Source organism: Hakea prostrata, chromosome 9, assembly GCF_041222555.1.
Source record: "Hakea prostrata isolate BN-2017 chromosome 9, UWA_Hpros_2, whole genome shotgun sequence".
Classification (NCBI taxonomy): domain Eukaryota; kingdom Viridiplantae; phylum Streptophyta; class Magnoliopsida; order Proteales; family Proteaceae; genus Hakea; species Hakea prostrata.
Window position 1 is genome coordinate 63,601,373 of NC_142608.1, and position 26,343 is coordinate 63,627,715.

The following is a 26,343-nucleotide window of genomic DNA, read 5'->3' on the forward strand; positions in this document are numbered from 1 at the left end:
CGCTGACAACATTCTATTCCAATCATGAGTGGTGGGCCTTGTAAGCCACCTACTTCCTATATAACCAAACAACAAATATGTAAGAATCACTCTTAAATAAAAATATATGAGCAATACAGAAAGAGATCCGTACATACATTTAGCTTAGTTAATCAATGATCAGCACCCTAACCAATATGCACTGAATTTTGGGAGGAAGGTACATGATGTATAATCCAACAACAAATACATAAGAATAACTTTGAAATATAAATAAATGAGCAATACAAAAAGAGATCCCTACTTTCATTTACCTTGGTTGAGGATTGATCAGTAGTTACACCATTTTGTACTGAATTTTGGGAGGAATGTACATGCTGTATAATTCAACAACAAACATGCCTAAGATCAATTGTGAAATGAGGTAAAAAAGATGTACAATACAAAAAGGTGTGTAAATGCATTCACCTGAGTCGACAATGTATTAAAACCCTCAAACGTTGACAAATAATCAGACTCTGGCAAGGTTATGTCAATGGAGCCCTGTCCTTCCACTAGCCTGACAGACCTCTTCTTTTGTGTTTTTTCATGCCAGGGCTTCATTCTTTTTCCTGATCCCCTTTTGTGAGACTCTTTTGGTTTTAACTGTAAATTTCGGTAGCCTTCAGCATTTTCTTCCGAGGGATGCTGAGTAGGCTGCACAACGTCTACATCTTCAAGCTCTTTGAGAATCCCATTTACATGCTTACATAGTATGTTATATCCAACCTCCGTTTCACAGGCTTGCTTAATGACTTTCAAACATGTCGGAGTAATCAGCCTACTTCGCTGTAAGCAACTTAATTTCCCATCAACGTCATTCCTTGCCTCCCCTTCTCTTCCTGTTCTGACAACTGGTGTTATTTCTCGGACTGATCTTCTCCATCTCATCAAAAAATATTTGTTCGGGATGCACATGAGTTGGTGAAAATTGAGCACCCTTAAGATATGGACACAAAGGATCCAACAGTCTCAAATTTCTTACAACTACATGTTAGGCTTTCTTCTACTGTATTACGCAATACTGTGTATGCCTTACCTGAATAGGAACCAGTCACATCTGCCTTCAAAATCACATATTCAACAAAATTACTTGACACATTCTGGCTGTTGATACCGTGACTATCCACCAATTCAAACTCGATCAAAATTTTTTTGAATATAGTTGGAGTATATAACTGGTAAGCTTGAATCAACATAGGTTTAAACCTATGTGCACCTCCAAGAACCTCATTTCGTGCATCAAATTCTTTTTTCATTTCATTTGCATGTTTTGCCTCCACAACATCGTTGAAATGTCTCATAAACCTTACAAGATCTAGTTTGCGTCCAAGACATTGTGTCAAATCAGCATTCAAACTTTCAGCCAATTGTGTGCTCCTCACACCTAGTGTGAAACAGTCCTTCATGTAACAACAAGCCCATTTATTCCTTATTTCATATGTTCTATCTAGCCAAGCAGTGTTTACAACCCCATGATTTTCTCTTAAATTCCTCCATGCAAATTCAAATTCCTCAACTTCTGTATAATTGTAGATGCATTTGTACAAAATTCTGGAGAATTGTGACTTCTCACTCATCAAATATCCATGGTGTTTCTTTGCATTTTGCCGAGATGCCAAGTGCACAATGCATGGACTGTATTGGGTGCAACCTCGATTAGTGCCCTTGACATTGCGGCGTCTGAGTCGGTGAAAATTGTCTTTGGCTTCTTGTCACCATTAACTCCAAAGAAAGTTTGAAATAACCATTGAAATGACTCAGTTGTCTCATCATAAAGCAAGGCAGCTCCAAAGATAACCATAGTCCTATGATGATTAAATCCCACAAACACAGCCAACGGTCTATTTTCTTTGTTTGTGCAGAAAGTAGTATCAAACACAACTACATCACCAAAAAGTTGATAATCACATTGCATCGTGGATCAGCCCAAAATACATTTGTCAACTTATCCTCATTGTCCATCTGTACAGAATACACAAATGCAGGGTTTAAATTTCGTTGATTGTCTAGATATAACATCAAGCTCCCGGCATCCCCAAATGCCAAATCACGTTGCCGTTTGCTATTCAAAAAATTTTGCAAGTCTTTCTTTGTGAAACCCAGATTTTCATTGCCCCCTGCTTGCAAACCCATCAAATTATATGTCAACTCTGGTCCCCAATCCGGTTAAATACGCCATTTCTATTTCTGTGGCTTGGGTAGTTGATATTGCACGTTGGGAGCGCAACAAATGTGCAACTTCTTCAATCTGAAGAGCATGGTTGTGTTCCTCACAAAATTTATCTACTAGTAATCGTCCATCATTATCTCTTTTGACAATCAACCTTGCTAAACAACCAGTTCTAGTCTCAGGACGTTGTCCTTTGACTTCTACTTGTTTCTCTCTTCGATGTCCTTCTTTACTACACACGTAACACCGTTGCACGATGATACTCTTATCTATAGTGCACATGTGCAAATAATTTTTCCTAATGCTGAACCCAATCATACGCGCATACTTGTTATAACAGTCATATGCTTGTTCAAAAGATGTAAATTCCATGCCTATTCGAGGTGTCACATCGGCATCCATGTCCACCAATGTTGACAGTTCACTACAAAGACACATTTACAAAACTTAGTTATGAAAAACAGTTAACATTATTCAAATTCAAAGATGAAGCCAACAAACATTATGAGATGTCAAAAATTTAACACCAACTTCCCATCGCATCGGACACATTTGTAATCAAATCGATGAGATAAGTTGGAACCTGGCATCCGATCACACATTGATCTAGTAGTATATAGGCCTGAACATTTTGACAGCCGTGTCTTAGAAGAACTGAAACAAGTTATCCCATTCTACTGAATAAGCCTTTTCTGTTCCAATATAATCTCTCAGTTCTGGGTTTTTTATACGACTCATACGAAATACGTGTTTCAAATGATCTCCTTCTTGCTTTCTATAACAAATCAAAATCTCATGTTGATCTTGTTCTTGTCAAATGTGAAGTATAGTCGCTCATGTTTACAACATGAATGCAGCAGAGTTATAAACATTTGATTCAAAACAATTTACAAAAAAAAATATAGAAGAAAAAAAATTTCCAAACCTTAAACACAAACAACCGAAAGAGGGAACAGCCTCGGAAAAGAAACGTTTTCACAATGCGGATACTCGTTAGAGGAAAAAGCAAGGAAAAAAAGGGATCGGACTCACCAAATGCACCACTTGAATGGATATCAGCTGAAGGACCTTAGTTGCACTATTGCGCTGCTTCAAATGTTGAGGGCAAATGGAATATTCAGATTCGGCTGTACAGGGGTACTTGAAGAATAGTAAGGGAGAAGCGTCGGAGGCGAAAATTTATCACAGACTTATTTGCATTGAAGTTTCATCCAAATCGAGAGTGACAACTAAGAAACCGAGAGAGGTTCAACGAAGCTGTTTTGCGTCAACGAAGCACAAATAGACTCGGCTAACCAAAAACCTAGAGATTTAATCGATTCAAGAGACAAGAGAAATCGAGCTTGAATAGGGACGAGAGAACGAAAAAGTTTGAGGTTTCACGCCTTTTTGGGTTCGCGCCTTTTTTGTTCCATTATGTATTTCTTCATTACGAGTGCGGATCAAGTGGTCCCGGTGGTGAAATTTTTTTTTTCATATTTTCCGAATTATTGTTTTTCACCGTGTGCCCCACGGATGTTTGTGGTGAGGAAGCGTCGGGGGAGCACTTTGTGCACCCCGTCGGGGTCGCTGATCCGTACTCTTCCGAGGCCTGGTCATGCTTTTCGTAGCTGACCAGGCGTCATCCGTTCCGCGTGGGTTGTCCCGACATTCCATGTGTCAGGCTGAAGTAGCCAGGCTTCCGATGCCTAATAATGCTTTCCGAATGTGATTAACAAAAGTTATTACGCAGATTGAAGATTATAAATTTGCGGATAAGCTAGTCAGCCAATTACTAAATGACAAAAGCTTTGATCAAAGAAACACGAAGACAATCTTATAAAAGATACAAAATTCAATGTTCATTTTCTCAAAATAAGGAGATAGATTGACCAATACATCGAGAAAAAGAGTGACTTAAACAAAAAATAAGAGTTCCTTAAAGTATTCTTTCCAAAACATGATTGACATCAGATATGTGGGTCAGCAGGAGAGTCGTCATCCTTGGTTGAACTTGACGTGTCTCCATCTTCAGAATCTTTATCTTCATATTCTTCTTCACTTTCTTCATTATCCCCTTCAGATTCATCAGAGTCAGGATATTTGAGATTTCTAAGGTCAAAGAACTTCCGGGAGGGGAGAATCCCCGAAGGAAGCATCTTGAAGTCAACAGCTAGACAAATTTTATGAATTTCAGAGAATATCTGATCGGAACAAACCTTCACCATATTTTTGCGAGAATCCAAGAAAGGCTGGATTATCTCCGGCTTCTTCAATTGCTGATGTAACGGTACTCAGAACAACTTCATGTTCATATTCAATTCTTTTCTTTTCTAATTCAAAATTTTTCCTCTCTGACTGTATTTCTTCAACCATAACAGTCTTCTCCTTAACAGTCTCATCAAATTCCAATTTCAAATTTTCCTTCTCTTTAGAAACCAAATCTAAAGACACTCTGAGATTATCCTTCTCCTTAGAAGTCTCACAGAGGGTCAATCCCAATTGGTTTTTCTGACAGTCTAAATCGGATTTTTCCTTTGAAACTGAATCAAAGGCTTTCTGCATACATTGATGTTGTTGCTCCAAATCGGACTTAAATTTATCAATCTTCTAGAAATTTTCCAGAATCTCATTTCTTTCTTTCTCAAACTGTTTAGACCAACTAATGGCCCTTGCTAATTTTTCTCTCAGTTCATCCCTCTCAAGCGTAGCAAGTCTGGCCCTTTCCAGACCATCGTTCTTCAACATTTCAATCTGAAGAAGTTCATCCTTATGATTTAGAACTGATGCCCTTAAATTTGACACTTCTTCCTGCAGATCATTGCATAGATCAGAACAGATTTCATAATCACTATGTAAACCATCTATATCGGAACATAGTTCCATTTCTCTAAAATGAGCAGCCTCTAAATTTCTTTCTGATGATTTCAAGCTTTTTCTCAGTTCTTCTACCTCATCAATCAATTCAAACTGCCGCTTTATGAGACTGTCATTTTCCAAAAAAAGAACCTTCTCTCTTTCCAACATTTCAGAAAAGGCATTAAAGGCAGCACCAAAACATCTGCATTCAAAGTGATGAACAGTTAACAAAAACTAGATAATAAAAGATGAAAAAAAAACCCTTTCTCTTGAATCAATGAACCTGAATAAGAGAAATGGAAATTCATTCCTTACCCCCAGGCATGTGAGTACAGAACAGGATCAGTCATGCTTTGGATGTCTCTCTTTTATCTCGAGGAATTCTGCCTTTTGTTCCCCATTCACGTGCTACTTCCCGTTCCGATTAGCAGTGTGATTTTCCTTCAATTTCCAAACTGGGTTAAAGTGATCCCCTGAATCACCATCAGTGTGGGCATTATCTGTACCAATCGGAAGAGGATTGGCGGGTTCAATTACTTCATGGGGGTTAACATCAACAACGGCATCACTAGAAGGAACTTGTAAGTCAACAACTTCAGCCGCAAAATTTACCTGCTCCTGTTGACCATTGGGAGGATCAACTGGCATAACTAAAAAAGGGGGAGCAGCATCTTCAGAATCTTTATCGGGGACATTTGGGACAATCTCTTCAACAACATCGGGCACAACATTGATATCTGGAATAACATTTTCAATAACAGGGACAGTAAAAATTAAATTTGGAACACCTGGATGATCACCAAGTTCTGTATCATTGTCGAGAACATCCATCGGGATATTTTGTTCATTTTCATCTTCATGATGGGGAACAGAACTATTGTCACCAAACAATTGATCAGCCATTTGATCAATGATATTACCTGCAACATGTGTACCAATTTCGTGAGCCATTGTCTTCATGTGATCAATAAAGTAACTAGAAAAGTCCTCACCTGGTTTTTCGGCTTCAACTGTATTTTCTGAGGGGGCAACAGTAATATCATGGGGAAGATGAGGTGACATGGGGGCAGTAAACGCCTCATCTGCAGAAGAATTTTCAGGATCAATGGCTTCTTCAACAACTTTTTCCATTGAACTTTCTTTCTCAATGGGTACTGTCTCAGGGGATACTTCAATTGGGGGAGAAACAGAGGATATTTTTCTCTTGCCTTTTTTGGCAGTATGTAACTCTTCAGCAAATGAAGGACCCATGGAGCGAAGTCGACTTCTCAAGGTCCTTGCTATTTGAATCGGAGTTTCAGTAGGGACAACTTTGACAAACACAATATCAGAATTATCAGCATCTTCATTTCTTTCTACCTGATCCGGCTCCTGCCGATCAGATGGAATTTCCTCTTTAGCAACATCTTTTTTGGGCATTTTGGTTTTCTTCTTTGAAGTTTTCTTAACATCCTGCTTTCTTTTCTTCCCTGACTTCCTTGACTTGGATTGAGGTTTCTTTTCAGATTTGTTTTCTTCTGAAACAGCCTTTCGGAGTTCAGAAACATTGGGAACTTCGTATACATCAGTTCCTAATGAAAAACCAAATGTAAAAGTGCAAAACAAATATTAATTTATATTAAAAAAAAACCAACAATTTCTCAAACAATTTCATTGTATACCTGGTAGAAGCCCATGGCTGGCCAGACCTGCATCAGTTCTTAGATCTGCCGCATCAACTGGTTCTCCACAGGGAATTAAATCCCAAGTCTCTTGGTCATACTCATTTAGTTCAGGACGCTTATTCAAGGGAAGAAGAGAACTCAGAGAGTGCAAACACCAACGGGAACGATAGTTAGGAGTGGGAATGGCACAGAAAAAATACTTTTCTCTCCATTGTTTGTTGTCACGAGGGATGGAGGAATCAATAAAAATACGGGTTTCTGGACCCAACTCACTCGAAATACATGTTCTTCTCGCAAAGTGTATGTAACCTCTCTCACGGGAAACTTTCAGAGTATGATAGTTTTTGAAGAGTTCTATAGAAGGGAGACGCCCCATTCTACGAATAAAAGCAAAAAAACTGTAAACCAATCTCCAACTGTTTGGAGTCAGTTGACAAGGACAGACATGGTAGTAGTCAAGCAGTGACTGAACTATGGGAAGCAAAGGAACTCTAAAACCAGACTCAAGATGATCAAGGTAAACAGCAATAACTCCAGGCTCTGCATCATATGGACGTTCAGAGGGTTCAGGAACCCATACCTTAGCATCGGAGGGAAAGAGATAATCTTCCAAGTACGAAGACAGGTGCGATTTTTTAAGCTTACTTGGATACCACTCCGGACCAGCATATCTTGGATCTTTCTTCTCTATAGACATGTCTACAGGTGTGTAAGGAACGATATCTTCATAATGAGCATAAAGAGCGGGTTTCCAGTCTAAGGGGACTTGATTAGACGACAAAATATTTAGGGTTTCCTCTGTTTGATCGGCAGTAGAAGGAGTATCAGGTCGGTTTGAAGTACTGGGTGCTGAAGGATTACTTGCAGAATCCATGTCAAATGATAAAAGAGAAGAGTAAAGATTCGAAGACTGTAAGTAAGAGCAGTAAGAGCAATGAAAATGGCGGATGATTACAATTTGTTTTCAAATGAGCGAGAGCAAATCACAGCGGATGAATAAATAGAAGGACGACGTAAGGCGAAAGAGGAGGTGGGTTCTTGAAAAATTGGAGGGAAGTATAAGGCGTTTCAGATCAATGGATATATGTATTCGTACTCGACGCGTGGAGTCAATCAGTTGATTTAAAAGCATTACCTCTGGACACGTGGATGATATCAAACGAAAGAAGAGAGATATGATAACCGCATGTTGGCAAAAATTTTAATTTATGATCAAATGGCGCAAAGGAGGAAAACGTCAAAGAAGACAAAAAGTAAAATTGAAGAGAGAGAACAAAAATGTCTGACATACGAAGATTTGGCTGATCTTACAGAGATTTGTGGGTTGAGCACAGTAATCTATGGTTAGGGTTACGATGCATGGATCGACTCCCGATAAAATTACTGTTTATATTCATAAATGCAAATAAGTGATGGGTCACCCCATCACCAATTTTTCGACTTAATTATAAGGATTTTTTTTATTTTTGTTTTTTTGGGAAATTGACTTAATTAAAACGATTAAGTCTGAGGTTTCAGTATTTAAAATATAATTAATTATGGAAATTACAGGGCGTTGATCAAGTAAAACCCTGCGAGGTGGAGGATATATTAAAAAGTTTGATATGTGGGGAAAATATTTTCTTAACAAAAACGAAATTTACAAGACGATGACGTGCACAACATTTTGGAATTACCTAATAGTTCCAGAAAAAACCTCCTGACCATACTCTCAGATAAGTTGAACCTGATCAGCATGGGGCCAACTTTGTCAATAAAATACCCCAACCTCGGTTCAACGTGATTCACTCCGGTCTAAATCTAAGATTATCGGTTTAATTCCATTATATAAAGCAGTCTCTGGGTCGGCCAACAGCTAAGAAGGCCATAATAATGGTGGATGCTACTCAACCAATCATTAAAACACAAAAAGGATGTTATATTACAAATGACAATAGATTAATTGATAGAGAAAAAGGAACTAAGGGGCAAGATATATTAATATATCAGAAAAATACTGAAACTGACTTTTTTCTAAAACAAAAAAGTTAACAAAGGACTTTCAATGTTTCTATTCAAAGTTAAACATCAATGTTTTGGGTCCGCAGGAGTGTGGATATCATCTTTCTTGGATGCTGATTCATCGCTACAATCACCATCCTTACTTGAACATTCGGTTTCTTCCTCTTCAGAATCATTATCTTCATTGTGTTCTTCACTTTCTCCATTATCATCTGCAGAATCCTCAGAGTCAGGATGCTTCAAATTATTGAGATGAAAGAACTTACGAGAGGGAACAAACTCTGGAGGAAGCGATTTAAAATCAATGTTTGGACAGATCCTGAGTATCTGAGAAAAAATATTATCAGAACAGACTTTCACTACAGTCTTGCAGAACCTTAGGAAAGTTGGGTTGTCTCCTGCTTCTTCAACTGCAGAGGTAACAGAACTTAGGAGAAGTTCATGATCATCCTTCATTCTTTTCTTCTCAAGTTCAAATTGCACTTCTGCTTCTTTTTTCTCTTCCTCAAACTTCGCAACCATGGAAGTCCTCTCTTTTACACTTTCTTTCCAGGCAACAGATAATTTTTGTAATTCCATACATACTTCATTGTAAGAAGTCCTCATATTGTCCTTCTCCAAGGACATCTGACTCAGACCCAAAGTCAAATTGTCTTTCTGGATTTCCAGATCTTCTTTCTCCTTCGAAAGAGAATCAAATGCTTGTTGCAACAATTCATTTCTTCTTTCAAAGTTCAAATTCAATTTCTCCACTTCTTCTAATTTCATTTTCCATTCTGTTGTTTCTCTTTCAAAACCTTGGGACCAAGCAATTGCCCTTGCCAACTTAGCCTGAATTTCATCTCTTTCATAAGTGGCAAGTCCGGCCCTCTCCAATGCATTATTCTTCACAGTCTCAATCTGCAAGAAGTCTTCCTTATATTTCATTAACGAATCCTTTAAACCTGAAACTTCTTCCCTGCAAAAAACAGTGGTTGTATCGGAAGAAATTTTAAAATCATCTTCCAAAATATATATCTCGAACATAAATCCTTTCTCTCTCAACCGAAAGCAGACTCAAATTTCCTTTATGACGATTTGAAACAATTCTTGAGCTCTCGTACCTGATCATTCAATTCAAAATTACGTTTTATCAAATTGTCATTTTCCAAAGACATAGATTCTGTCTTTCCAAGACCTCAAAGAAAAGCATTGAAAGCAGCACCAAAGCATCTGCAGAAAAAGTGATAAAGACTTAGCAAACAATGGATAATGAAAGTAAATTTATCTTAACAATAATGATAATAGTTAACTTTTTACCCCCATGCATGTGTGTAAAGCCCATCAGCAGACATGGCAGCAGCTCTCTCTTTTGTCACGGGGTATTCTACCCTTGGTCCCCCATTCACGGGCAACTTCCCATTTCCAATTGGCACTATGATTTTCTTTCAAATCCCAAACAGGCTGAAAATGGTCACCGAGTCGGCAACACTTTGGGCATCTTCTAATTGGCCAGGGCCAATTGGGTGTGGGTTCACATCTTCAACCACATTATCAGGATTAACATCTTCAGCGGCGTCATTCGAATCTACTTGCATGTCAACAACTTCAGCCGCAATGTTATCTTCATCATCAGGTCCATTAAGAGGATCAACTGGCATATCAAATTTAGGGGGAGCAGCATGAACAAAATCTTCATTTGGCGAGCAATCTGTGCATTCTCTTCACCAATATTGTCAAAAACGAAGGGCAGCCAAAGCAGGATCATGTATAGGGGGAGCCAAATGAGGGGCGGGAAAGCGGGATCATTAATAAGGGGAGCAAAAACAGGGGCAGGCAAAGCAGGATCATTTATAGGCGGAGCAAAAACAGGGGCAGGCAAATCAGGATCATGTATAGGGGGAGCCAAAACAGGGGCAGGCAAATCATCATCATGTATAGGGGGAGCCAAAACGAGGGCGGCAAATCATCATCATGTATAGGGGGAGCCAAAACAGGGGCAGGATCATGTATAGGGCGACCAAAAACTAAAACATGGTCTTCATCAACAACAACATTTTCATTTTCAGGAATATCCTTATGGATATTCTCTTCATAAACAAATTCAGGGGGAGGAGCGGGAAACGGAAGTGTTATCATCAAACACCAGATCAGCCATTTCTTCAATAACATCACCTGCAACATTAGCAAGAATTTCTTCTGCCATATTCTTCAAATTTTGAATGGAATAATCAGGTACTTCCTTACCTTGATATTCATTCTCAACCAGGACATTTGGGAGAACAGAAAACATCATCGAGGTAGCATGGGTGACATGGGAGGAGGAGTCTCTTCACCTACACTGTCGGGTCTTCCAAACAGAGAGGGGTTGACTTTTCTTCCTTTCTTTTCTTTGAAGCTGATACCTTGTGGCCTGAAGAGGGACCTGGTGAGTTCACTTTACATCTGAGGCTTGTGGAGGTTCTTGAGGTTCTTGTTCGAACAGGAGGGTTTTTACTTGACATCACTTTCACAATCTCAATATCGGGCATTTCTTCATCAGCATTTTCTTGTACAATTTCTTCTTGTACCTGGTCTACCTTTTGCTGACCAAATGGACATTTTCTGTCAGCACTCTTCTTACCAACCTTTCTCTTGGTGGGATGACGAACAGCAGAATGTTTTCTTTTCTTACCTGACTTCACAGGTTTGGAATCACGCTTTTGTTCTTCTGAATCAACCTTTTGGAGTTCATAAATGTTAGGGATTTGATAAACATCAGTCCCTGTAAAAGAAACAGTTGTGAACAACTGCAACAAAATTTATAGTATTAAAAAAAAATTAGAAGAAGAAGACGAAAAACCCTATCTTATGTACCTGGTAAGAGGTTGTGAGTTGCCAATCCAGCATCAGTCTTCAGTTCTGTTGCATCAATGGGTATTCCAGACGGGATGAGGCTCCATGTTTCCTGATCATATGCACTGAGCGTAGGACGCTGGTTCAAAGTGTGAAATCCAGCCCAAACCTAGCCAGGACACCCTATCTATTTTGGGTGAAGAAAGGTTAGTTTAATGTTACATCTTGAAGTTGGACCCTGATTTCAGTGTTATATCTCCTTCTTTTCTCTTTTCTTCTTCTTACTGTTCTATCTTGATGTTTTGATTGTGAGAAGGTGTTACACTACTGTAACTACCTATTCTCTAATCTCCTTATCTCTTAGAGTGAACTCCCAATCACTCTATGCATTCCTTGAAACCACATGGTGAATCTCCTCAATTCTTCACTGATTTTGGTTGAGTTTTGGACAGCATGATCATTCTACTGTAGCTTATTTTCTAATTAATGTTTAACATGTTTGATCTTAGCCTTACTGCTGTTCTAATGTATTTCATCTCTTTGAATCAATTCCCCTTTCTTTCTAGCCATTTTAGCCTTCTATGTTGACCATTGATATAAGCATTCTAGTAAGTTTCTATTTTTGATTCCTCTCATTCTAGGATTAGTATTCTTTTGATTTTCTATTTAGTTATTCTTGCCTCTGATATGTTCTTGATATTCCATTAGAGAGAAGCCTTGTTCTCTCTAATTCTTCCCTTGAATCCATGGTGAGTTTGCTATGAGAACCATGTTGTTTCCAATTTAGAAACTCATGTTCCCAATTTATAAAGTACTGATTTTTGGACCATGGATGATGTCAAATTCATGCTAGATAGTCTTAGTATGTTTGTGTGAAGTTCCCTTTCGAATTTCGGATCAATCGGACTTCAAACGAAGAAGTTATGACCAAAACAGTGCAATCTGTACCTTGCTGTCTCCATTGGTCGACTGATTGGTCGACTGGGCCAGTAGACCAATCCAATCGACCAATGAGATCTGTTTTCCAGATTTAGGTCTTTGTTGCTCTATTTAAGTCCAATCTCGGGATTAGTTCGTCTCCTCTGCCTCCTAAGCCTCTGGAACGAGTTAGAACTACATTCTAATCAATTTCCTTGCATCCTTGGTTGATCCCTCGCAAGAACTCAAGTAATCTTCTTCCTCTTGCATCAAAGGTATGTCTACACTCTCTTCTTCTTCTCCATCTCTGTTTTTCTTTCCTTTTTGGGCTGACATAGTAGAGAAGATGCTGCATTCTCTGTTGCAAACATCTCTCTACTCATCCCTCATGATCTTCCTAAGGATTAATGGCTAATGCGATGATCTTAACCATGATCATTGCAAGCTTTTGAAGGAATCATGATCTAAATCATGATCTTGTCTTTGTTCATCTTTTGATTCAAATTCTGATCTTCTTAGATCTGTTTTATTGATCATATTAGTAGTCAATCGCTGTGTTTTCTTTACAAGAGTTGTAACCTATCAATCTCTAGTTCATTCTTCTTGATCATACCATGCTTTCTCCAAGAACCATGACTAATAAATATATGGTAAGTTTTGTTTCCTTATTTAGATTCATGTTCTTCAGTCTTAGGTCTATTTTTCTTGAAGATCTATGCATGCTTTTCATGATTTCTTTATCACAATCAATGATCCATCATCCTATCGTTCTTGTCCATGATTGTTACTATGAATTCGTCAAGAACCATGATTGATCTAATTATGGTAACTTTTGTTTCCTAATTTGTAAGTTGAAGACTTAATTTGATTAGTGTTTTGAAGTCCTCTATATACTAGGATACTTTCATAGTAGTTTCCCCCTTGTTTGGTACCCTTTTGAACCACCAAATTTGGTTCTATATTCTAAAAACTCTGATTTTGAAGGCCACTGTCTCTATTGGTCGACTCATTGGTCGACTGAGACAGTAGACCAATCCAATCGACCAATGAGTACAGCAACTCCAGATTTGGTCTGTTTTGGATGTTTTGATATCTTTCCTTCTAGGTTTCTTTCCTAATATGATATATATACTTGTTTAGGACCTTCTTGCCAAGTTTGGGAAGATTCTCCTTGATCCTTGGAGATTCTCTTCAAGTTATATAAGGTAAGGATGGTTACTTCTATAATAGCATAGATTGTGTGATTTTAGTTTCTATATTAGAATCTTTCGGATTTGTTAACATAATTAGATTCTTTTATGAATATATTACTGTTGTATTTACTTCAATTACAGTAGCATTATTTACTTACATTCTTTAGTTTATGAAAGTCTTTATTTGTCAACTGTATATGAGATGAATCTTATTATGGTATATTTTCTATATACTGTAAATGTGTATGATATGATTGATTTGTGATTGTGATTGATTAAGTATGGTTCGGGAAGGAGAGGTGTCCTTTTGACACTTCTGTCCTTGGACAACTACGGGAATATTATGGGATGTTTCCGGAGATGCCCTCTGGACACCTTCCTAAACTATTGGATGACATATTTAGGACTGTCTAGTAGTGTTTGGCTAGGATGTCCCGTTATGTCAGACCCTAATCGGAGGGGTATTGAGACCGAACGACCCGTGGTAGCAATGGGGATTCATGGGCGCTCAAGACCGGTAACTAACTCGTGAGAGGACAGGAATCACATTGTGGGGGCCATTTATTGGTAGGGTTGCATATGGATAGACTTGGGCTCACGGGCGCTCAAGACCGGTAACCAACCCGTGAGGGGACGTGAGAGCTTCCCGTTTACCATATGTGGATAACCAGTAGGGTTGATGAGTCCGTAGTCAGGGACTATGAGGACTCTAGTGTGAAGGATACCGGAAAGGATCGCCAGGGGCGAGGAATGGACTTATCTGGATCTGACTTGATATAACTAAGTAGAAGACTTGCATTTGGCTAGGCTTTACCCTGACATGCGCCAGTACTTAGACCAATGGTGATGTGAGAGAGCGGTGACCTATGCCCCCAGCCATGGAATGTCCCGAGGGATGCCTGACCCACTACCAAAAGGCGTTGTGTGATGAGACCTTCCCAAAGAAGTATGGTGCTATGACTTAAAGCATGTCTGCCAATAGAGACCAGCATACATAGAGTTAGATTCATACATTCATTGTTTGTCTCATACCATATTGCATTTATGTTTGTTTTGAAATCCTGCCATTTATGTTATTATGGATTTAACTACCTTACTGGGTTTCTTTCGAAACTCACTCCTTTTGTACCATATCTTTTGTTAGACTTCTCTGCAGGTTTGAAATATGATGACGGTCCATATAAGGAAGGGCAAAGTGAAGAAGATGAAGACTGAAGATGAAGAAGAGCAGACTGAAGATGTAGATTAGATTTCTCTTGTTTCTTCTAGACTTATCTTTTACTTTACTTGTATTAGCTTAGAGGTTTACTTAGATTTCGATCTACCTTCCGCATATGTTGTGGAGTATATTTCCGCTATACTCTACAGTTGTCTTTTGATTTGGTATCATGTTTTCGCACTCTGATATTCTTAGTGATTCTTTTGAGATCTTTTCTCGAATTTTATTATTAACTTATTAGAATACAATGATTTGTTCTTGCTTTTGATTTGTTATTGTGCTAAATGGATATGATCGTTCCTAAACTTGATCTTTTGGGCTGTGGATCACACTCTCGGGTATGCCAGTTAGGGTACCGGCTGGGAGGATGTGACACAAAGGACGAAGGGATTCCTTTGTATGGAAACACCATCGAGAGTGGTAATTGGGAATGGGGATGGAACAAAAAAAATACCTTTCTCTCCATTTCTTGTTGTCATGAGGAATAGAGTGCTCTGTGAAGATTTTGGTTGTGTCACCCAACTCAGCAGCAATACTATTTCTTCGAGCAAAATGGAGATAACCACGCTCACGGGAAACTTTGAGTCTGTGAAAATTTCTAAAAAGTTCGATAGATGGGGTGCGGGCCATTTGACGGATGAAGGCAAAGAAACAGTAAACCAACTTCCAACTGTTGGGAGTAAGTTGAGAAGGGCAGACGCGGTAGTAGTCAAGTAAAGACTGGACAATCGGAATCACAGGAACTCTAAATCCAGAATCAAGGTGATGGAGGTAAACGGCAATAACGCCGGGGCAAGCATTATATGGACGCACAGAATGTTCAGGAACCCATAACTTGGCATTAGAAGGAAAATGGAAATCTTGACGGTAAGACGAAAGGTGAGATTCTTTGACCGTAGTTGGATACCATTCTGGTCCAGCAAGTCTGGGGTCCATCTTTGCTTTGGTGGTGTCCAACGGAACATAAGGAGTTATTTCTTCGTCCACAGCATACGGAGCAGGGCTATCAACATTAACATGTTAAGGCGCATTCACTTGTTCGGAGGTGCTGGGGCCTGATGAATTCATAGAGGGATCCATGAAGAAGAACAAGAAAGGCAGCAACGAAGGTTCAGGAATTATGATAATGGAGTTGCAGAGGAATGCAGTTTGCAGTTTGAGTATGAAGACCAAAACTGCGGGTTATGTGCCGAAGCGGATGACAGTGAGTAAATAAATATGAAGATGAGGTGACATACTGAAAAGACTCTTGAAAACTGAAGGGAAATATGCGATGCTTCAGATCGACGGCTATAACTGTTCGTAATCGACGCTTGGGGTTTATCGGTGGATTTGGAAACATTGCGACCAGACACGTGGATAAAATTAAAACGATTAAGGAGATCATTACAATCGTGCGATGGGAAGCAAATAATATTTATTGATCAAACGACGGAGAAGAAGATAACGTCAACGAAGCTGGACAGGTGCATTAATGAGGTGATTTGATTTGGGCCAGCTGACCTCAGAATTTGGATGATTACAAAACATTTGGGGCGGCTGACCACAAGAGGCATTATGTGCAAGATCGGCGTTAAATTGATGACAACCTGACAATCCGAATTCCAATACTTGTTTCAAAAATTAATGATTTATGGAAATAATACGAAAGGTTAAAGGATAAAAGACTTGATGACGAAGATTAGCAATTTTGCAGTTGAACTTTAAGAGTCAAAAGTACAGAATGAACAGAACGGTTATGATTGAATTAAATCCAACTTCTATTGATTAATATTTCCGAAGTTGATATGAATTGAACTATACTGATGACCTAAAGTACTGAGGAATGGGAATTTTTCACAAATGGTACAAAATATAGAGTATTCTGAAGTCATGTGAAGGAAAGTTTCAAACCTACTGACCAAACTCTCATACAAGTTCAACCTGATCAGCTTGCTTGTGCGCTCATGCTGTCACTAAAATATGGTCATCCCAGTTATTCCCATTATACACAGATCAAGCAGCATTGATCTGTCTCAGACCTCCAGCCCGTCAACCTAATTCAAACTTCCAAAAATATAAGAAACAACATCCAACCTACTCAAAATAAATAATTTCAAAAGCAAATACGTGCTTCAAAAAGAATAATTAAATCATACCAACATTTGTTTACTGAGACAAAGTCCTCTACTACATCAACTGTAAAACGATTTGGTAAAGTACTAAATGTAATGTGGCAACCTGAAATCCACCAACTTCTGGTATGACACACGAGACTTGAGAAACAGACAATAGAAGTAGCAATATACTTGATAGTACCTTCATAACGGTGATGGGCGATTCCACTATCTGATCAGTCTGATGAAACGGAATCATTCCGTTTAAAATAGGTTCAGAACAGAACCATTCAATTTTACCAAGTTTGCCTAAACGTAATCGCAATCATACATACAAAACCTTCATATCTTCATAATTTTTTGGTAAATTAGAATAACAACTGTACATACCAACTCTTTACGTGAAGAATTTTTGTATTGGAAACCCCAAATAAAAACTAAAAAACATCCCATAATTGACCAACCAATCAACATTATGCACACCTGAAATTTCCAAACGAAGAATTACAATAACGTGTATGGTCTATCATTGTTTTATACAAATTTCAAGGGAATAAACAATGTTTCAATATGAATGTCATGTTTCAATTATTTGTTTCATCAGACTGTAATGTCATATGAAAGGTTGATATGACAAATAAAAGAATTGGATGTCCAGAGCATCATATATAGAAGCTGTGGTTCAGCAAATTGCTGATACCTTAATGTTCACTACACCAGCACAATATTATTCACCGTGACTTGAAGCCCGACAAATGCCTGTTCCTGAATGAAATCCACAATTCGCCTTTGAAGATTATGGACTTTGGTTTCAGTTTGTCGTTGACTTCACTGACCCAATTGTTGGAACGTTTGCTTCAATTGATTATGTCTCACCAGAGATGAAAACTTCATCACGTCAGAATTCCACTTTCCCTCCTTTCTGGGTAATGTCTGCAAAATTCATGTGAAATATAGTCGATATTCATGCACAGACTAAAATTTAAATACATTAATAAACTTAAAAGGAATCCTAAATGATTCCTTAATGAATATTAATTGATAGTTTAATTGATAGTTTACAATTATAAAGAAGAATACGATGCGGATTAAAACACATAAAACCATGAGCTTTCTTTATATATATATATATATATATATATATATATATATACCAACCATATGAATTTCGAAGGTTACCATTTTTCAAATCACACCAACCGCTGTCTTGTTCCGGAGATGTTTATTTCATGCTGAATGGGATTAGACCTATTTAGGTTCTAATCTTACATTTATTTGTGTCTTCCAATATCTATTTTATAAACACAGAAGTACAAAAGATGGATCAGTTGAGATGACGATTGATAGGGGGATTATCCATATATGGTTTCAAGAAATAAATGTAAAATTAAAGGAAAAAGAAGGTTCTTAAGACTCTGATGCAAAGGAAAACATCAGTCAAGCATCAGTATTTGTCAAAAGTACTGATTTAATGAAATGAAGTTTGTGAACAACCACCCCCTGTATACCTAAACCAGAAACACCTAAAATCCATCCATATTAGATAAAAAAAACTATTATATGGTGATCCATCAGATGCACCCGATGGATAAATAAAACATGCATTCTATAAAAAGAAGTCATTTACAAGAATAACTACAAACATTAATGTGTAAAGACAGAAAAAAAACCGGAAATGCATCCAAAATGCATTTGTGCATGTTGCATGATTATCACTGATGTAAATACACCACCGACACAACGAGAATGTCTTGTTCTAGGTGCTTGGGCGAGGAGCGGTAAGTGAAGATTGTTAAGTAAGTCACAAACAAAATGCAAGTGGTTTATTGTCAAACTATTCTGGTTAGCATAGGTTCTTATTGTTCCTAAAGCTCTAGACCTCGAAGACAGATATGCCTTTGGTCAGTGTCTAATCTTCAGCTCTGCTGATATCCCACTGTCTAGCCTCTTCACTTGTGAAACCCAGCCCTAACCTTGACCCGGAAACCTTGTTATTTGTAGGTCCGATGACCAGTAAGTAAGAAGCGCTTTGGGCCACCCGGGGCTGGTGTCCCTTGAACCATGAGGTTGATGATGAGGTCTTTTATGGAACACCGATGAGTCTATTAGTTGATGGACTGGAGGCTCTCTATCTTGGTTTGAGGTTTTACCTCTAGGTGTCACTTGACTGTGTGCAACCCCTTGGTTTGGATTTGATCGGGCCTATTCCGTTTGGCCCTCCGCGGTCGGTTTCGCGGGCCGACCTGGGTGCGTCTTTGGCATTGGTTGATTCTTGCTCTATTTAGTCTAACCTCGAGTCACTTCGTATTTGCTGCTCCAAACCCTCCGACGCGACCTCGCGTCATCTCTCTTGCATCCTTGGGTTTTCTTGGGGATCTTCGTGAACTCTTCTTTTGCATCAAGGTATGTCTACTCTCTTTCTTCTCTCCATCTTTGTTTTTCTTTCCTTTTGAGTTGAGACAGTAGAAGAGATGCTGATCCTCTGTTGCAAACATCTCGAACATGTTCTCATGATCATCCTAAGGATTTAAGGCTAGAACAATGATCTTAACCATGATCATTCAAGCTTTTGAAGGATTCATGATCAAACCATGATTTAATCTCGTTAATTTCCTAATCTGATTGATCTCTTTGGATCTTCTTTCATTGATCATGTTAGTGGTTAATGGTTGTGTTTTCTTTCATGATCCATAATCTATAGAATTCTAGTTGTTCTCTTCTACCTTACTATGTGTTCTTCATGATGCATGATAGTACATATATGGTAGGTTTTATTTCCTTATTTAGATTTATGCTTCTAAGCCTTATTCTATGAAGACCTATGCATGTTTTCATGTTTTCATTACGAAAGCAATGATCCATCCTCCTATTGTTCTTGTCCTTGTTTTCTATTTCAAAATTCATCAAGATCCATGTTTGATTTATTTATGGTAACTTTTTGTTTCCTAATTTGGATCTTGTACCTTGATTTGATTAGTGTTTTGAGGTCCCCTATATGCTAGAATACTACGATGTAGTCTACCCCTTGATTAGTACCCTTTTGAACCACCAAATTCGGATTTCATATCTCAAAACTCGATTTTCTAAGCTACTGTCTGCATTGGTCGTGATTGGTCGACGGACCACTCGCCTGCCTGGTACGCAACTCCGTTGGTCTGTTTCGGATGCTTTGCTATATTTTCTGTTAGGGATCTTTCCTAATATGTTGTATATACTTGTTTAGGACCTTCTTCTCAAGTTTGCCAAGATCTTACTTGATTTCTTAGGATTCTTTGCGAGTTATAAAGGTAAGGATGGTTATTTCCTTAATTACATAGATAGCATGAATCTAGTTTCTATATTTGAATATCATTAATATGTTTCCTAAATTAGATTCTTACAATGATATTCTACTGTTGCATAACTTTGATTACGTAGCATTACTTATTCATATTGAATTGATTCATGTATGATTTACTTACCAATGTTATACAAATGATTGTAAATATTGATTTCTTTCCATATTGGGTTACCATATTGTGATGATATGAATTGATGCATGTGTATGCTTCGTATGGTTTGGAAGGAGAGGTGTCCTTTTGACATTTCTGTCCTTGGACTACTACGGGAATATTATGGGATGTTTCCGGAGTGCCCTCCGGCGCCTTCCTAACCGTTGGATGACATATATGGTTGTCTAGTAGTGTTTGGCTAGGATGTCCTGTTATGTCGACCCTATCGGAGGGGTATTGAGACCGACGACCCGTGGTAGCAATGGGGATTCATGGGCGCTCAAGCCGGTACCAACCCGTGAGAGGCGGAATCCATTGTGGGGGCCATTTTTGGTAGGGTTGCATTGGTTAGACTTGGGCTCACGGGCGCTTAAGCCGGTACCAACCCGTGAGAGGCGTGAGAGCTCCCGTTTACCATATGTGGATGATCAATAGGGTTGGTGAGTCCGTGGTCGGGGACTGTGAGGACTCTAGTGTGAAGGATCCGGAAAGGATCGTCGGACGAGGAATGGAAGTATCTGGATCCGACTTGATGTACCAAGTAGAAGACTTGCATTTGGCTAGGTATTCCCCGACATGCGCCGACTTATACCAAATGGTTGTGAGAGGTGTGTTGACTTAACCCCCGCCGGTTTGTCCCGAGGGATGAGGACCCATTACCATCGGTCGCCCGAGATATCTTAAATGGTTGGAGGGATCCAAGATATCTTAATGGTTGAGGTGTGAGTGGACTTTCCTAAAGAGTCGGTGCTATGACTTAAAGCATGTCGCCAATAGAGACCAGCATACATAGAGTTAGAATCATTCATTCATTGTTTGTCTCATATCATATTGCATTTATGTTTGTTCTGGAATTCTACCATTTATGTTATTATGGATTTTAACGCTTTGCCGAGTTTCTTTGAAACTCATTCCTTTATTGTACAATGTTGTTAGACTATCCTGCGGTACGGAATACTATGCGGTCCCTATGAAGAAGCGCAAGGCGAAGAGGCATATCTCCAGGAAGGTGATTGCGGTTACCACAATTACTCGAAGATTCCACGGTGGTTATGCTCCGTACGATGCTTAGTCCGACCATTGAGTGGAAGCGTCCTTGTGCTATTTATGAGATCTACACCTCCAAGGATGTCGTCTACAAAGTGGAGAATAATTTAGTTACCCAATGTACTTGCTGACGTGGCTTTTATCTAGTTTATTCTTTCGAGCTACTTTTCCGCTGGATGTAAAGTGGGATTTTTGCTTCACTTTACTTATCTGTTTGACACTCTGATTATATCTATTATTCCGTTTCGTTTATGATTCATTCTTTCATTATTGGATCTATGATTTATCTTCCGCACTCTTGTTATGGTTGTTCATGATTATGTTATTGTTTATGTGGGAGGTTGATCACTCGATACCTGATCTTCGGGCTGTGGATCACACTCTCGGGTATGCCATATAGGGTACCGGCTGGGAGGGCGTGACATCACTGATTGGTGAGAGTTAATCCAAGAATCTCTAATTTTTCAAGGTCACCCCGAAAGCAAATAAATCATAAATTTCTCTTTGAAAATTGAAGAGGCAACAAATAGTCATTGAAACCTCAAACATATAACAACTTAAATTACAATAATCTACAAGGGCACAGAATTAAGGATATTGTATCAACTCATATTCGAAAGATAATAAATCCAAACACATCATGACATGTCATCAAACAAAAGAAGTTGGAACCACTCACCTGGCAAGCCTAGCATACTCTTCATAATTTTCAAGTAACATCTTGCTAGCCTGTGCATTCAAAGCTGATTCTGGAAATGGCTCAATCAATAAACACCTGACAACCTGTAAGAATAAAGAGAAACCACCATCAGAAAAATACCAGATGGGATTTTGAAATGAACCAGGCCCTGTAAATGCTGACTTAGAGAAATCTTAAATGACTCATTGCAGCCAAAACTAAGTTGCTGATTCAGAAAAATTGACTTTCGCTTTACATGGTAGAGGACAAATGGATTATTTCACAATTCATGAACTGTTGAAACTTTAAAGTCTAATGAACAAAACACAGCTCACTACTCCAAACCTACATAAGCATTTATAAAGGATAGCGAAGCCTATCCATATGGTGCCCAGGATTATGCTCAAAATCTTCTACTCTTCTTGCTCTGAACCTGCATTCCCCTGTTCCTCTTGCTCCTCTTGCTTCTCTTCTTCCCCGTAACAGCAATCAAATAAACAACCAAGACACCAAAGAAACATTCAAAATCTTTTGCTCAATAAAATCCCAAAACTGGTTGAAACAATGATAACAGAACAAAACAGAACCAACAAGGAAAACTACCTTGAAGGTTTCCTTAGTCTTTTCATAATCTTCCTTCAGCTCTTGTGCCCTATCAATGTAAGGCTTCTTCTCCTGAAGAACCAATGAACCATGAAATTGTTAACTGAAGAATACAAGCAAGAAAATATAAATAGAAACAAATATAGTACTTTTGACAAAGAGGATATGATTATTTACTCACATCATCAGTCATAGATTTCCATTTAGCTCCACCTTCTTTTGCAACCTTTCTTATTTGATTTACAACAAATGTCAGTAAAGTTAAAATCAGAAATCCACAAGACAAACACATAAAAAAAGGAAACGAACATTTTAATTAAGTAATAAATAGATAAATATTACCGTTTTATTTCCATTTGGGTTCTCTTCCTTCAATGATTCTCTTAAGTCATCCTTGTAACCAAACTATACTATTAAAAGCCATCAAAATCAATAAGACAGAAACAGTGGCAGGGAAAAGGATAGAGACATACATAAAAACGAAGAAGACACCAGGATGGCGCTTAGGCTTAGGAGCTTTTAGGTTTTTACTTTCTTAACAAATTCGGTCTTCTTTCCCTTTGATTTGGACGACACAGATATCCTCTTCTTTTCTGCTGGCTTCTTCACTTCTGTAGCTTTTTCTATGATACGCACCTCTGAAGGAAACGGAGAAGACCAATCAGAAAAAGATCAAATGCTAGAAAAATGAAAGCAAATACACCAACGTACTCATCGATAAACATAGCAACCATATAATAGGAACATAGACATGCCAAACGTCATCTTGATTTTTGACTCAATGCTACATTCGTTCATATCAATAAGCGCCACCAACTAATATGTAATTCCGTACCATAGAACCTGACCAAAGAATGATGGATTTATTAATAAAGCCAGAAGGTAGAAGAGCCCGAAGCCACACAAGAATAAAAACAAGCAGATACAGAGCATTACTCCTGGTGCAGTGCCACTCATTTTGGTTGCAGGCTTTTGAGGGCCCGTCTTTATCTCTCTCCTCTCGTCTTCTCATCATCTTTGTCTTCCACACCTCCTCTTCGGCTGCTTCTCTGCAATCATCACAAACGAAATATCTGGAATCCCTGTTCAGACTTCTGCTTTTCTATCCTTTCAGACAAATAGCTTTGTGGTACAATGGAATGGGTGAAAATTTACATATATCTTCAAACCAAGAAAAAGCTTGGAGATTCTAAAACTATGAACATGCAAGTTCGCCTTCGTCGAGCTGAAAGCCCCAAGTTCGTCTTCGTCTTCGTCTTCTCCTTCTGCAAGTTCGTCCAAAATTTCTCCTCTCCAAGTTCGCCTTCGTCAAGCTGAAAGCCCCAAGTTCGTCTTCGTCTTCGTCTTCTCCTTCTACAAGTTCGTCCAAAATTTCTCCTCTCCAAGTTCGCCTTCATCGAGCTGAAAGCCCCAAGTTAATCTTCGTCTTCGTCTTCTCCTTCTGCAAGTTCGTCCAAAATTTCTCCTCTCCAAGTTCGCCTTCGTCAAGCTGCAACCCCCAAGTTCGTCTTCGTCTTCGTCTTCGTCTTCTCCTTCTCCTTCTGCAAGTTCGCCTTCGTCAAGCTGCAAGCCCCAAGTTCGTCTTTGTCTTCGTCTTCTCCCTCTGCAAGTTCGTCCAAAATTTCTCCTCTGCAAGTTCGTGTTTAGAGTTGTCAAGCTTTTTGTAAAACCCAGCCCTAACCTTGACCCGGAAACCTTGTTATTTGTAGGTCCAGTGACCCGGAGTAAAGTAAGAAGTCAGCTTTGGGCCATCCCAGTGGAGGACTTGGTGTCTGGCTTTGAATCCATGAGAGTTGATGATGAAGTTCTATTTATGGAAACTGAATCTTGATGAAGATCGGATTAGTTGATGGACTTGGAGTGCTCTCTATCATGGTTTGAAGGCATTTCTACCTATTAGGTAAGTCACTTGTTATGTGTGCAAAACCCCTTTAGGATTGGATTTGATCTGGGTCTTCAATTCCCTGTTTTGGAATTGCTGTCTGCATTGGTCGACTGATTGGTCGACTGGACCAGTCGACCAATCCACTCGACCAATGAGTGTTGTCTTTGGCAATTAGGTTTTACTTGCTCTATTTAAGTCCAATCTCGAGTCTACTTCGTATTTTCTGCCTCCAAACTCTTTGGAACGAACCAAAGACCTCTGCAAGTCATCTCCCTAGCATCCTTGGTGATTTTCTTGACGGATCTTCGTCAAAACTCTTCCTTTTGCATCAAAGGTATGTCTACATTCTCTTCTTCTCCTCCATCTCTGTTTTTCTTTCCTTTTTGAGTTGAGACAGTAGAGGAGATGCTGCATTCTATGTTGCAAACATCTCTGGACTTGTCTCTCATGATCATCCTAAGGATTAATGGCTAAAACAATGATCTTAACCATGATCATTGCAAGCTTTTGAAGGAATCATGATCAAACCATGATCTAGTCTTTGTTTATCTTTTGATTTGAATTCTGATCTCCTTGGATCTACTATATTGATCATGTTAGTAGTCAATTGCTGTGTTTTCTTTTCATGATCCATGATCTATCAATCTCTAGTTGTTTCTCTTCTACCATACCATGTTTTCTTCATGAAGCATGATAGTTACATATATGGTAGGTTTTGTTTCCTTATTTAGATTTATGCTCTTAGGTCTATTTTTTTGAAGATCTAAGTATGCTTTTCATGATACCTTTACCTGAAGCAATGATCCATTCTCCTATTGTTCTTGTCTTTGATTTCTATCTTGAATTCTTCAAGATCCATGGTTGATCTAATTATGGTAACTTTTTGTTTCCTAATTTGGATCTTGATGGCTTGATTGGATTAGTGTTTTGAGGTCCCCTTTATGTTAGGATACTACTGATGTAGGTTACCCCTTGATTAGTACCCTTTTGAACCACCAAATTCGGATTTTATATCTTAAAACTCTGTTTTTTTAGGCTACTGTCTGCATTGGTCGACTGATTGGTCGACTGGACCAATCGACCAATCCACTCGACCAATGAGTACAAAGCAACTCCGCATTGGTCTGTGTTGGATGTTTTGGTATCTTTTCTGTTAGGGATCTTTCCTAATATGTTGTATACACTTGTTTAGGACCTTCTTCTCAAGTTTGCCAAGATCTTACTTGATTTCTTAGGATTCCATTGCGAGTTATAAAAGGTAAGGACGGTTACTTCTTTAACAACATAAATTGCATATCTTAGTTTCTATATTTGAATCTTGTTAATTTATTTCTTTAATTAGATTCTTATAATGTTATACTATTGTGGTACTATCTTGATATCAGTAGCATTACTTAATCATATTGAATTGACTCATGTATGATTTACTTACCAATTATATACAAAGTGATTGTAATTATTGATTTCTTTCCATATATGAAGTTACCATATATGTGATGATATGAATTGATGCATGTGTATGCTTAAGTATGGTTTGGAAAGGAGAGGTGTCCTTTTGACACTTTTGTCCTTGGACTACTATGGGAATATTATGGGATGTTTCCGGAGATGCCCTATGGACACCTTCCTAAACTATTGGATGACATATCTAGGATTGTCTAGTAGTGTTTGGCTAGGATGTCCTGTTATGTCAGACCCTAATCG

The 26,343-nt window shown here is 38.6% G+C and overlaps 1 protein-coding gene and 1 pseudogene across 1 annotated transcript; both read right to left on the bottom strand.

Annotated features, from left to right (window-relative positions):
* Positions 1-2,158: 2,158 nt before the first annotated feature.
* LOC149006071 (protein FAR1-RELATED SEQUENCE 5-like) lies at positions 2,159-2,793 on the bottom strand. The gene is made up of 2 exons (XM_089136036.1): positions 2,723-2,793; positions 2,159-2,615 (listed from the first exon to the last, which is right to left on the bottom strand). The coding sequence occupies exons 1-2, from the start codon at positions 2,791-2,793 to the stop codon at positions 2,159-2,161; spliced, it is 528 nt and encodes a 175-aa protein (XP_088992162.1).
* A 19,711-nt stretch (positions 2,794-22,504) lies between these two features.
* LOC149006072 (high mobility group B protein 7-like) lies at positions 22,505-24,151 on the bottom strand (annotated as a pseudogene).
* Positions 24,152-26,343: the final 2,192 nt, after the last annotated feature.

Coding starts and splice junctions, on each gene's coding strand:
- LOC149006071 (XM_089136036.1), bottom strand. CDS start 2,793: ATGTGTGATCGGATGCCAGGTTCCAACTTATCTCATCGATTTGATTAC. Junction 2,616..2,722: donor TGTGTCCGATGCGATGGGAA/GTTGGTGTTAAA, acceptor GTGTCTTTGTAG/TGAACTGTCAACATTGGTGG.